General features: G+C 48.6%; 3 protein-coding genes across 3 annotated transcripts; 2 read left to right on the forward strand and 1 right to left on the reverse strand.

Annotated features, from left to right (window-relative positions):
- Positions 1-4,460: 4,460 nt before the first annotated feature.
- BC939DRAFT_386664 (fungal-specific transcription factor domain-containing protein) lies at positions 4,461-5,803 on the forward strand (the record flags this gene model as incomplete). The annotated part of the gene is made up of 2 exons (XM_051551824.1): positions 4,461-5,343; positions 5,457-5,803. Coding segments are annotated over 2 exons (1,230 nt in total), but the record flags the coding sequence as incomplete, so codon positions are not given.
- Positions 5,804-6,564: 761 nt separating this feature from the next.
- BC939DRAFT_456626 (uncharacterized protein) lies at positions 6,565-7,188 on the forward strand. Its single transcript, XM_051556359.1, has one exon. The coding sequence runs from the start codon at positions 6,662-6,664 to the stop codon at positions 7,142-7,144; it is 483 nt and encodes a 160-aa protein (XP_051410480.1). The 5' UTR covers positions 6,565-6,661; the 3' UTR covers positions 7,145-7,188.
- A 240-nt stretch (positions 7,189-7,428) lies between these two features.
- On the reverse strand, positions 7,429-11,522 carry BC939DRAFT_399029 (Six-hairpin glycosidase-like protein; the record flags this gene model as incomplete). The annotated part of the gene is made up of 10 exons (XM_051552452.1): positions 7,429-8,198; positions 8,387-8,551; positions 8,689-8,735; positions 8,846-9,007; positions 9,131-9,245; positions 9,349-10,450; positions 10,577-10,647; positions 10,790-10,991; positions 11,281-11,311; positions 11,431-11,522. 10 exons carry the CDS (start codon positions 11,520-11,522, stop codon positions 7,429-7,431), a joined length of 2,757 nt encoding a protein of 918 aa, XP_051410481.1.
- Positions 11,523-12,477: the final 955 nt, after the last annotated feature.

The raw sequence follows: 12,477 nt of genomic DNA on the forward strand, positions 1-12,477 counted from the left end.
ATTGGCTCCTTGCAGCCCACACGTGCGGCCGATCAGCATCCCTTATTTGCACACTGCCAAACCCTAATCCATCCCAGAGTGGTGGGTGCAAAAGAAACGCGCAGATCCCATCAGTCCAAAAATCAACTGTGGTCTACGGACGCGTCGACTATTTCTCCTCCAGCCTGTTCTCCTTCTTTTTCTTCTTTTTCCTTCTTTACCGGGTGTCTCCCACGAGAGTCGCCCACGCACTCACGCATTTCATTTAGTGTCAACCCCACAGCCCTGCAGAAATACCAGTTTGCCCTGAATTTTGGGGTTTCGGGCGTAACCTGTTTGGCGGCTAAAAGCCCTCTGGCCAAATTTTACTTACGCGGAGCTAACTGATCCTTTCCCCCCCCCCCCCCATCTCGAAACTGGATTGTTGTGTGCGCTTTATGGAAGGCATTTCTTCTGGAGAAATAAACACACACGTGCGGAAGCGCAGATATCACGAGCGGAATTCTCGTTATTGCACAGGACCAGCAACACTGATAATATCGGGTGCGCTCAAATTGTATATTGTATACAATCACAGGTACTGGGTACTTGCGCGAAAGAGGTATTGTAGGGAGGTTTGGCAACCAAACGCTGGCCACAAATGGGTCCAAGCATACGGTCACACGACAAGTTAAACCGCAACAAACTACTTGCATTCATTTTCATGCATGTACCCTGGAACAAGACAAAAGATCATCGACTGTCCCAACACCAAAGCGATCTAAGGATGGAAGTGCGCAGTTTATTTGGTTTGGAGCACAGTAAGACCCCCCCCCCCACCAGGGTTCTGATGCGCTTGTTGCTCCTTTTGCTGCTCCTCCTCTGCTTCCCGGGTGAATCGAGTTGCGCCCAAAAAAAAAAAAAAAAAAAAAAAAAAAGGAGTATCGGCAGTTGCATCGCAGAGCATTGGCACCTTTTTAACCCAATGACACATTTTACTCAATTTCTATCCTCAGAAGCCGCTGCGTAGTAAATAGCCATCTGCTTCCAATTGATTGCAATTGCATGGTTGTTGTTAATCTTTAAAACAAGCGTCTGGAACGCATAGTCCACGGATATGTTGTCGCAAAGCATAAAGCCAAAAGTCGTGAGCAAGGAAGGGGCTATGATCGGACGCGTCAACCTGTCGATCTGCACAGTAATGATATTAAAGGAGGAGGATGGGAGTAGGGTACGTGGACGAAATTCAAAATGCCAACAAATAAAAGTCGACGCAGGCACAAACCTGTTGAGTGTTCGAGTCGAATGGATCAAGGTTAGTCAGGTTTATTTTTTGTTAAACCTTTTTTCAACTTTCTTGGCTGTTGCTATAAAGTGAGTGTGCTACACAGCAACGCGTGTAGTTACTTGCGTGCATTGAGTTGGGACAAAGACGACAGACCATCGTATGCACTTCTTTGTCAGCGAAAAGAAGAGGCATTTAGTAAGCAGGCCATAGGCGACAAAGGGCGGAAGGAGAAAAGGCGGGGTACCCTATTTTTTAGGCCCAAGGAGCGGAGGATGAGGAAGGATACTCTCCATTCTATTGGTCCTCTGCCTGGAAAGTGAAGAGAGATGGGTCTGCGCAGCTGCAGAAGCAGACGGGGAGGCGGAGAACACATGGCGCGCGTGCTCATTCTTGGTGTTTTTTTAATAGCAAACTCCACAGTGGACCACGTAGGCAGAAGCAGAGGCAGAGGCAGAAATAGAAGCAGAGGAGGAGGGGGGAGTGGGAGTAGGATATAAGCCGAAGGGGCGGCATCTTCCCTACCCTATGCCGGATAGACAGGGCCGAGGACGGAGCAGAGAGGGGGGGCCGAGGCAATTGTGAAGAAGCAAAAAATTGCCCATTTTGGCGAGGTGGGGAGTTCCTCCTTTTGAGCCTGTCTCTGAGCATGCGCAATTTGCGGCTGCAGCAGGTGTCAACTGCCAATTGCTGGGCATAGCACACGAGTATATAGAGTGGGTGCGCAACAACCCTCAATCTCCACCGGACCCTCTTCTTTCTTTCTCTCTCTCTCTCTCCCTCTCTCGCTCTCTCTCTCTCTTCCTTTTCTTCACTGCAAACACACCCCTCCAGCCATTCCCTCTCCTTCCTCCTTCCCTCACTCATCAGCATCAATCCCTGCAACGACACAACAACCGGGCCCCGCCTTTATTTCCCTCTCCTCCCTGGTGCTCCATTGACTCCAGTCGACCTCAGACTATCAGGCTATTATCTGTTGAGCGGTATGTTCAACGAGGGGGACAAAAAATCAGAGGGCGAGGGACGCCACCAAACAAGAAACAAGACCATGTCAGCACAATCCTGATGTGCTCTTACGCCCCCACCCAATTACGCTTCTTTGCGGCAACTCAGTAGTCCGACGGAGAAAAAAAAGCCTGTTTCCTCGGCACTCAGAGTGGCCGAGCTCGCTCGATGGGGGATGACTAAAGTTGCTTGGGTCGGGGGTCCCTTTTTTTTTTTTCTTCTCATCGTCGTTGGTCTTGACTGGACGCTAAAAAAATATATACCGCAGATACCTTGACGCTTTTTTAGGACAGGTTCTGGTGGCAGGTGGACAGCTCCCGCTCGCTCTTTCCCAACAAGCACCTTCTCCTCTCTTTTTTTTATTTTGTTATTTTATTATAAGACACTTTTCTTTGGCTGCAGATCACACATTCCGCACACCTCCCCTTTCTTTCTTCCTTTCTTTCTTTCTCTTTCTCTCTCTCTCTCTTTCTTCACTCTTCCGTGCGTACGCCCCTCTCCTCCCCACCCTCCATTTGATACCTGGATCGACATCAATTGCTCTTGTCAGTCGTCTTCGTCCCTTCCTTCGCTACCCCCTAATTCGACAATTTATCACCTTGGAACACACAGCTGCGCTTGCTTCGCAAAGGTGTCTGTTCGGTTCATTCGTCATCCCGCTGTCCTTCTTTCCCCTTCCTGGCTCTTCATTTTTCGGGCCGTTTGTATTACCATTATCTAACGTTGTGCCGTATTCATTTCTTTTTATTTTATAAAAAAAAAAAAAAAAAAAAAAAAAAAAAAAAGAGTTCAAACGGAACGAATACGCACGTACACAACCAGCAATCCTTCACTTTTCTCCGCTCACATTCAACTCGACTTATCCTGTAACAACAACAACAACTCCTTAACGACTACAGTAACGTTTCGCCGCAACACCATCAAGTAAAAAAGCAAGCAGGTCGCTATGGCTACGCAGGAACAGCTCGATGCTAAGCGTCGACGGGTGTCCAGGGCATGGTAAGGAGGAATCCCAAAAAAAAAAGAAAAAAAAAAAAAAAGAGACTTTCCAACTTGTATGGTTTACTGGCCCGGATAAATCGGACAAATGAAGTTGCGATAATCCCTGCTGGGAGAGTGTCTTCCCCCCTACATCCCCATTTAAGAACGAAGCCAACACACTTTTAGCAACAACAACAACAAACCTGCACATGGACATGGGAAGGTCTTCTTCCCTCTGCGGCACCATAACCCACACTAACCACAAGTTACAAGCGGGACTATGAAGATACATCTGATCTCCAATATCACTCAACGGCTGTTCTGTGTTGACTTGGGCGCCAAAAAGTGACACCCAGCAGCCGATAGAGCTTCATTCCACACAGCTCACGTAGACTATCTGGACCATTAAACCAGAGATCGACCATTGGTTCTAATCATCGTCTGGCTCTTTTTTTTTTCTTCTATGTTGGCGGTGATTATCTAGTGACACTTGTCGGAGGAAGAAAGTTCGATGCGATGGTCTTCAGCCTTCGTGTACCAACTGCACCACGTTTGGTTTCCAATGCACGTAAGTCTCATAATCTTTTTCCTTCAGTCTATTCCACCGCAATGCGACCCTGTTCTCACTTTTCGTAACTAATAAATCCCCAATAGGTTCAATGACTCTGCCAAAAAGAGAGGACCTCCTAAAGGCTACATCGAAGCACTGGAGAACAGATTACATCGGATGGAGAATCTCCTCGGAGGACTAGTCCAAAGTGGTGAACGCTCCAAGCTGGATCTCGAGAGCTGGAGAGAGGAGCATGATGACGACCTCGAATCCTTGGACTCTGTCTGGCCAAACTCCCCAGATACTCCTCTCCTGAACACGCCCCATCTCTCCTCCGCCAATGGTCGTCCTCACCACCACCGTCGTGAGGACTCTTTCTCTACCGGCATCTCGAGAGCCTCGACCTTCAACAGCCAGCTCTCGGATGAGGATGAAGACGAGGTCCTACCCTTTGACCTGGAGGCCAGATTGAAAATCAATGCCATCTCGGATAATCTCTCGACACTCTCGCTCGATACTGGAGGATTCATTCGCTATCTGGGCAACAGTTCTGGAATCGACATGCTCCAGAAGGATCTACTTAAGAACAGTTATCTGATGACACCGATGCGGATGAAGGAACATCGGGATTGGCTGTTACAGAAGGAGGGCGTTATTTCACAAATGGAGTCCGAAATGCCCATGCCCCCGAGGGATCTGGCAGAGCACCTGATTGACTGCTATTTTACCTACGTGCATCCCAACATGCCCGTCCTTCACAAACCGACCTTCATGCGCCAGTATCGGAATCCGGATCCATCAAAGAGACCCGCAGTCGTGTTATTGAATGCTATGTATGCAATCGCCTCCCGCTTCTCGAGCCATCCAGAGATCACAGGTGCAGGAAGCGATCCCGAAGGGTTCGGAGACGAATATTTTGATCGGGCAAAGCGACTGATTGATTATGAGTACGAGTTACCTCGTCAGTCCTCGATTCAAGCATTACTGCTTATGGTCACTTATCGGTTCATGAGCGCAAAATCCGGTGGTCGAGTTTGGGTTTTGCTGGGAATGGCCACTCGAATGGCGCAGGATTTGGGAATGCACCGAAACTCTGCCCGCTGGCATTTGCCCCCACTGGAAACGGAGATCCGCAAGCGTCTTTGGTGGGCTATCTATATCATGGACCGATGGGTGAGCGCCGGCATGGGACGCCCTTTGGCAATTGACGATAACGACTGCGATGTGGATTACCCCTCTGTCGTGGAGCAAGACTGGGCGGATCCTGATGGTAGCGGGGATTCACCTGTGGAGGACAGCGAGAAGTTGAAAGAGGAGTCGTGTTTTGCGCTGAGGTACTTTGTCGAGACCATCAAGCTGGCAACGATTCTGGGCCAGATCCTGCAACGGGTGTATTCTGCACAGACTAGGAATCATGGCCCGGGACAGGTCAGCTCGACGGTGGCAGAACTTGATACGACCCTCACCAAGTGGCTCCTTGCGCTACCTCCGGACCTGAAATACGACCACAAGGCCGATCCGCTTAGCGTGAACAGATGGGTGTCGACCATCCATATTTCATATTGTAAATATTATTCGTCTCATTTTGTCGCTTATGGGGGGGGGGGGGGGGGGGGGGGGAAAGGGGGTTTGGTAACGAGATCTGACACGATTCGCTTATCTTTACATCTATCCTAGACTCGGTATTGATTCTTTTGCATCGTCCGTACATGGTTCCATCGTCGCTCACAAAGACAAAGCTCTCAGAGTCAATGCCGTCGCTCAACATCTGTGTTTCCGCTGCCAATTCCGTGACCCATCTATCGGAGCTGCTCATGGGCGAAGACTGCTTTAAATACGTCTGGTGCTTCACAACATACGACATCTTTCTCTCTTCACTCATTCACCTGACAAACTCAGCCTCGCTCGACCTGCGTCTCCAGACTCAGGCGCGCAAGAACCTGGTCAAGATGATCGCGTACATGAAAAATCTTGGCTGGCGATGGTTCAACGCAGCAAAGTTCGCGAGCGTACTCGAAGACCTCATGTGTGCTCATCTCAACTTCGACAAATACAAATCTGATGGACGTCCAATGGAGATGATAGCGAAGCTAGGCGAGGAGGACTGCACCTATCCGATCGTGCTGAGGGACCAACATCATCCTTCGGGCGGTACACTGTTGTTCTCACCAAAAGCGATTGGTGTCCCGCAGACACCATCTTCGACGACAAGCACACCGTCGTCTTCACCCTCGATGCCTTCGATTCATAATCCGGATCTACAAGAGATCAAGCAGGAGCCCACAGGACTTGATCATGCGCTTCTTCAGAACGGAAATAACAACCAGACCTCTGGCTCGTCGACTTCGAATACGGATGCGACTATGACACAGCCGCAGAGTCATGGATCTACTACCGGTTACCCGACTGCTAAGCCGAAAAAGAGCCGAAAGAATGCCTCGCAGCGCAACTCGCTCCTGTTCCAGCCCACAAACACCAGCTCCTCATCAGGATCAGGATCAGGATCAGGATCAGGATCGGAGCAGCAACAGCCGATGTTTACGTTCGCATCGTTATCGACGCCGGGTATGTTTACGCAGGGACAGGCGTTTATGGACTACGGAACGATGGCGACGCTGCAACAACAGATGACACAGCCACAACAACCTCAGACGCTTTCACAACATATGAAGCAGCAGCAACAGCAACAGCAGCAGCAGCAGCAACAGCAACAGCAACAGCAACAGCAAAAGCAATTTTTTCAGACACAACCCGCACAGCCGTTCTCGGTCACTCCGTTGTTCTCATCCCCACTGGCACTGCAGGAGCGGAGTACTGAACCGAAGGAGCTGCAACAGCAACAACAACAGCAACAACAACAACAACAACAGCAGCAGCAGCCTATGGGAACACCGCAGCAACAGCAGCAACAACAGCAGCAGTTTCTACAGCAGCAACAGCAGTTTTTGCAGCAGCAGTTTATTCAGCAGCATCAGTTGAACATGCGGCTTCAAGAACAGCAGAGGCAGGCTCAGCAGCAACAGTTCCAACAGCAGCAGCTCGATCCGCAATGCGGAAATCATCAGGAAGGTGCCAACAGTAACAACAACATTAACAACAACGCTAATTGTAGCTGCGGGGGGACTCCAGCGACAGGAGCCGGGGGGACACCTACAATGTCTTCACTGAACGGTATACCTTCTAGCAGTAATAGCAACGGTAGTACGGAGGATTATTCGAGTTTGGCGTTGTTCCCGGCACAGGATATGGTGCAACAGGACCCGAATTTGATGGCGGTCCCGAATCCGTTCTTTGGAATCCCTAATACCATCGACTGGGACGAATGGAATCAGTATATCGCTAGCGCTGGTCTTCAGAAGTTCTAGGCAATCGTTCCTTCGTATCACTCTTTTCGTTTGCTTCAAGTCATTTCTTTAAAGTTTTTTTTTTTTTTTTTTTTTTTACCTTGTATAATTACCCAAGCCTATATAGTTTTTCTACGTCCCATACTGTCTTTCAATCCCGAGTATTTATTGTTAAACCTTTTCAGCTATTTACATAGACACACATTCATTCCACGACTCCTGCTTTCCCCCCCCTCCCCCAATCGTGGTACTTCATATCCTAAAATTATAAACCGAAAAAAATTATTGGCCTTCAGCTCTTCCCTTCAAGCGTGCTTGCCGTTGGTTGTGGCGATTTTCTTGTCACACTTGTCTCCAACTTGCTGAACCAGCATCGCCAACAACCCCGTCCACCCGGTCTGATGTGAAGCCCCGAGTCCCTTGCCGGTCTCTGCGTCAAAGTACTCATAAAACAACACCAGGTCCTTGAAATGTGGGTCCTTATCCGCCTTCGTATCCCCACCATTCGCGGGTCGTCTGCCCTGCGCATCGGGTCTCACCAAAGCCAGCAGTCTGATTTCGATCTCCCATGCGACCTCCTCCAAGGTCTTCATCACCCCAGATCCAGTCGGGCATTCGACCTTGAATTCGTTTCCGTAAAAGTAATGGAATCGCTTCAACGCCACCACCAGTAGGTACGTCGTCGGGAACCAGATCGGCCCGCGCCAGTTGGAATTGCCTCCAAACGTGCCCGAATCCGATTCCGCGGGACGATAATCGACTCGGAATTCCTGACCGTCCATCCACATGCTCAGCGGGTGGTCTTTGTGGTATTTCGAGAGGGAGCGGATCCCAAAGGGGCTCAGGAACTCGTTCTCGTCGAGGATGCGTTTGAGGACGGCGCGGAGCATGGTCTGGTCGACCAGAGCCAGGAGGAAGGACCCAGAGGCTTTCGTGTCTTCTTTCTTGAACACTCGGACAGGGCGATGTTTCTCGCGGTAGGCCAGGAGCCAGTCGAGTCGTTTAGTGAAGCCGGGGAAGAGTTTCAGGTACTCTGGGTCGAGCGACAGACACGAAAAGAGCGGGATCACCCCGACTATGCAGAAGATACACGCACGAAATAATAGTAATAATAATAATAATAATAATAATAATAATAATAATAATAATGGAAGAATGATTTACGCGTTATTAGGGTTGCACGCCCCCAGCTAAATATACAACAAACACGCGTTTTAACGTTACACCGCATCGCTATTTTTTTTTTTTTTAAATGCTGCTTACCCAAGCTACGAGTCTTGAGACGCTGCGTATGCCCGCCAGGCCAGGAAATCGAGTCATAGAAAAAGTTGTCGGTCGAGTCCCAAAGTGACTTTTCCTCCCCCTGGGACTGATAGGTCATCGCATCCGAAATATAGAAAAAGTGCTCCAAGAACTTGGATGCAATGTCTACAATCGTAAAAATGAACGATACTCGCGTTAGTATGCCATTACTTCAAAGTACCCTCCCCCCTCCACATACACACACACAAAATCGCCCAGTAATAAAAATGCCCCTCGTCCTCGCATCGAAAGCTAGTTCCCACCTTCATAAGCTGGGTTCCTCTTGGCCAGCTCTAAAGCAATGTGGAGCCTATCATAAACAAGCACCAGAAGCCGCGTAAGAATTCTAATCATTTCAAGGAAGAAGAAAAAAAAAACGCTGTGGCAGAATGCTTTGGTCACCACAAACGCAAAACTTACATGCAGAGCGAGAAGAAGGCCATCCAAGAGGTGCCGTCGGCCTGACGGAGTGAAGCACCGTTCGGCAGAGGCTCCGATCGGTTGAAGAGACCGATGTTATCCAGTCCGAGAAAGCCGCCCTCAAAGACATTGTTGCCTTCCTTATCCTTTCGGTTGACCCACCTAGTAAACATCGCAAAGGGAATAAAGTTGTATTATTATTGTCGTTGTTGTTAGGCGCTGCGCTTTCTGCGAGTATGCATCGCAACACGCGCTTCAGTACTCCGTTTAATGGTTCTCACATACCACGTAAAGTTCAGCAGGAGCTTTTGGAACACACGTTCAAGGAAGAGCCAGTCCTGGCGGCCATAGAGTCGGTCCTCAGTCTTGAATACCTGCAGCGTCGCCCAGGCATGAACAGCTATATGGGAATCATTGATCCATATTTGTCAGGAATGATTGCCATCATTTTTTTTTTCTTCAAGGCAAGAACACAGTTACCTTAACAAAAAGTCCAAACTTACGAGGATTGACATCCGAAAAGTTCCATTCATATGCGGGAATCATTCCGGAAGGGTGCATATACCACTCCCTGGTCAAGAGATCCAGCTGCTTCTTTGCAAACGTCGGATCCACAATCGACAACGGAATCGTGTGAAAGGCCATGTCCCAGGAAGCAAAGAATGGATACTCCCATTTGTCAGGCATGGAGAGGATGTCATCGATGTAGAGATGTTTCCATTCCTTGTTTCTCACGTTGTTCCTCTCCGCCGGGGGCGGAGGGCCCGCAGAATCACCCTTTCTCCAAGACCTTTGATCGAAATGGTACCACTGCTTGGTCCACAGCATACCCGCCAAAGCCTGGCGTTGGATCAAATGGAGATCCCCAGGAAGATTCCTGATGGTCAAATGTTTGTAGAACTCGTCCATTTCTCGAATACGCAGCCGCAGGACATGATCAAACTCTTTCTGGGCAATGCCTATCTTTTCCTTCGACGATGGCTTCTGATTCAATCGGACCCGGACCTCGACATATTCGCCCGCAGGGACTTTCTCAAACTTGTAAACACCCGCGGCCTTAGTACCCTGGAAATCCTTCCGGTTGACGGCGTCCTTATTCCCGTTGATCAGGTACTCATGGAATCCGTCTTTGACATATTGGCTCCTGTTGAAGTCGTTGAACAACTTTTTCAAGTTTGATTCGTTGTTGGTGAAGATCAGCTCGGGTGCTCTGCCCGCTACACCTTTGGGCGCGGATTCGAAATGGATCCATCTCTGGCCGAGCGTCTTGTGGTTGGCCTCGATCGTCAACGAGTCTGTTTTCTTCAGCGAGGGGATTTCGACCTCGTCATCAGTGAACCACGACCACGTATTTCGGAACCAAAACTGAGGGATGATGTGCAAGGGCGCATCATGAGGACCGCGGTTATGGGCCGTGATCTTGACAAAGACATCGTCTTGATCCTCACCGTCCTTGGCATACTCGACAAAGACATCGAAATACTTGTCTTGTTCAAACACACCCGTGTCCATGAGCTCGTACTCGGGTTCCGATCGACTTCTGCGCGCATTCTCCGCGACAAGTTGATCGTACGGAAATTCGGCTTGAGGGTACTTGTACAAATACTGGTATCACAGGAAAGTAGGACAAGGGATGCAGGTCAGCTAAGCTGCATGATGTCTTGTGTGCTAGTGTGCTCAGCCCGGTGCCTTCTCTCTGTCTTCTTTTTTTTTTTTTTTTTTGAATTTTACCTTCATGTAGGAATGCGTGGGTGTGTTCTCCAGATAGTAGTACAGTTCCTTGACATCCTCGCCATGGTTACCTTTGTCCAATGAAGAGACAGATCATTGACAAAATGAGAGATAAAGAAAAAAAAAAATTAATCAGATAAACAGAGTAACAAGCAAAACCCCCTCCCTCCCTCCTCCCTCCCTCCCTCCCTCCTCCTCCAAGCCCGTACCTACCTTCATGATTTGTCAGACCAAAGAGTCGCTCCTTCAAGATCTTGTCCTTGCCATTCCAAAGGGCGACCGAGAAGCAAAGTCGCTGGTGATTGTCCGAAATCCCCGCAAGGCCATCCTCGCCCCAGCGATAGGCCCTTGATCGGGCGTGCTCGTGCGGGAAAAAGCGCCAGGCATCACCATCGCTACTGTAATCCTCGCGCACCTTTTTGTGCAAATGAACACGTAAATTGTTTGATCCCAGCGTTTCACTTTATGCGACTCTCATCTTCGTTATTATCAACCGTCTCATTTTCTTTTTTCTTTTTCAAAGATCATGTTCTTACTGTAGCCTGCAATTAGAATCAACGACCGCGACGAGAGTGAAGCGAAGGATAACGGATGAAAGAAACGACATAAAGATCAGTCATACCAGTCAGATGGAGCAGTATTTAAGTATCAGAAGTACCAGGTTATGTCTCCAAGGAGTGACACTATATATGATCTGTTGTTACCCATTGACGTTCAGAGAGATAGGGTCCCCATCTAAGAAATAATATAAAATAAAGCCACGATTGATCGATTATTAGTATCAATCAATTAAGGCCAAAATTATTAGAGAGAGCGAAGTTTTGCTTCTGGTTCAGCCTCATTGCCCTCAGTACCTCATCCAATGCTTCTTGTGCACATTCGATTCCGAGAGTCGCTTGATCTCGGCGGAGGAATCGCTCTTGATCACCTTTGTGTCTCGTTTCATATTCACAGGACCAGACAGCGCGACAAGGAAAAGCAGAATTGGATATGTATTATAGGGTGATTTTTTTTTTTTTTGTATCCTATCTTTCGAGCAGAGGCAAGTGCAGAAGGAAAGATAAGAAGAAAGACGACGAAAACGTTGGAGGAGAAGAAAGAAGAAGCAGAAGAAAAAAAGAGCCAGAAGAAGTAAAGGGAAGGATGGTGGCGACCCGTAGAAGAAGAGTGTGAAAGTTGGGCGTCCTGTTGGAGCGTCGTCCTTTATGTCGGCGTGCTCTGCATATGCTCGTCCATTGGGGCAAACAGTTATTTTAGCGAAAGAAACCCTTTTGAAACCCATCCACCGCTTAGGCGTGAGAGCGGTAGGGATCCGAGTCCATTGTCTTTAGCTGGCCGCTTATCGTGTCGTCTTCAATCATCGATCGAACAAAGAATTACGAAGCAGAGATCTCGGTTACAAACCAAAAGCAGAGCCACCCAAAATCTACGCCTCGACCTTAAAAACTATGCATGTCCCTGCAGTTGAAACGCGTCCGTCAACTTTAACGCGAAGGAATGGGCTGCAATCTTAATCAGCATTTTTATGACCAAGACACACAGTTCATTCTCGTCCGGATATCATATCTACGGTCCCTTTATTGCTTCTGGTTTGCTTTAATAAAGCTGCTTTAATAAAGCGGAAGGAGCTGTCGTTTCCCTGGCCGCCAGTAAAGCCTCTTGCGCGATCTCCTGTTCAAACAACCATTTCAGCGTCATGACAAAACCCCGATTCATCAACTCTTGCCAGTGTCCTGAATGTGGTTCGTTCCATATGTAATATGCTGCTGCGTCCTTAATGGCTCCTGCGTGGGGCGGTGTTCCTCAAATAATTGTCCTGCTCGTTCTTTCTCCTGCATCCTGGCCCAACGATTTGTACAGTGTCATAGTTTGTGTATGTCCTTTGATGGCGCCCATTTTAT

The sequence above is a fragment of the Gamsiella multidivaricata genome, assembly GCF_025024155.1.
Source record: "Gamsiella multidivaricata strain RSA 2152 chromosome Unknown BC939scaffold_48, whole genome shotgun sequence".
NCBI classification, from domain to species: Eukaryota; Fungi; Mortierellomycota; class Mortierellomycetes; order Mortierellales; family Mortierellaceae; genus Gamsiella; species Gamsiella multidivaricata.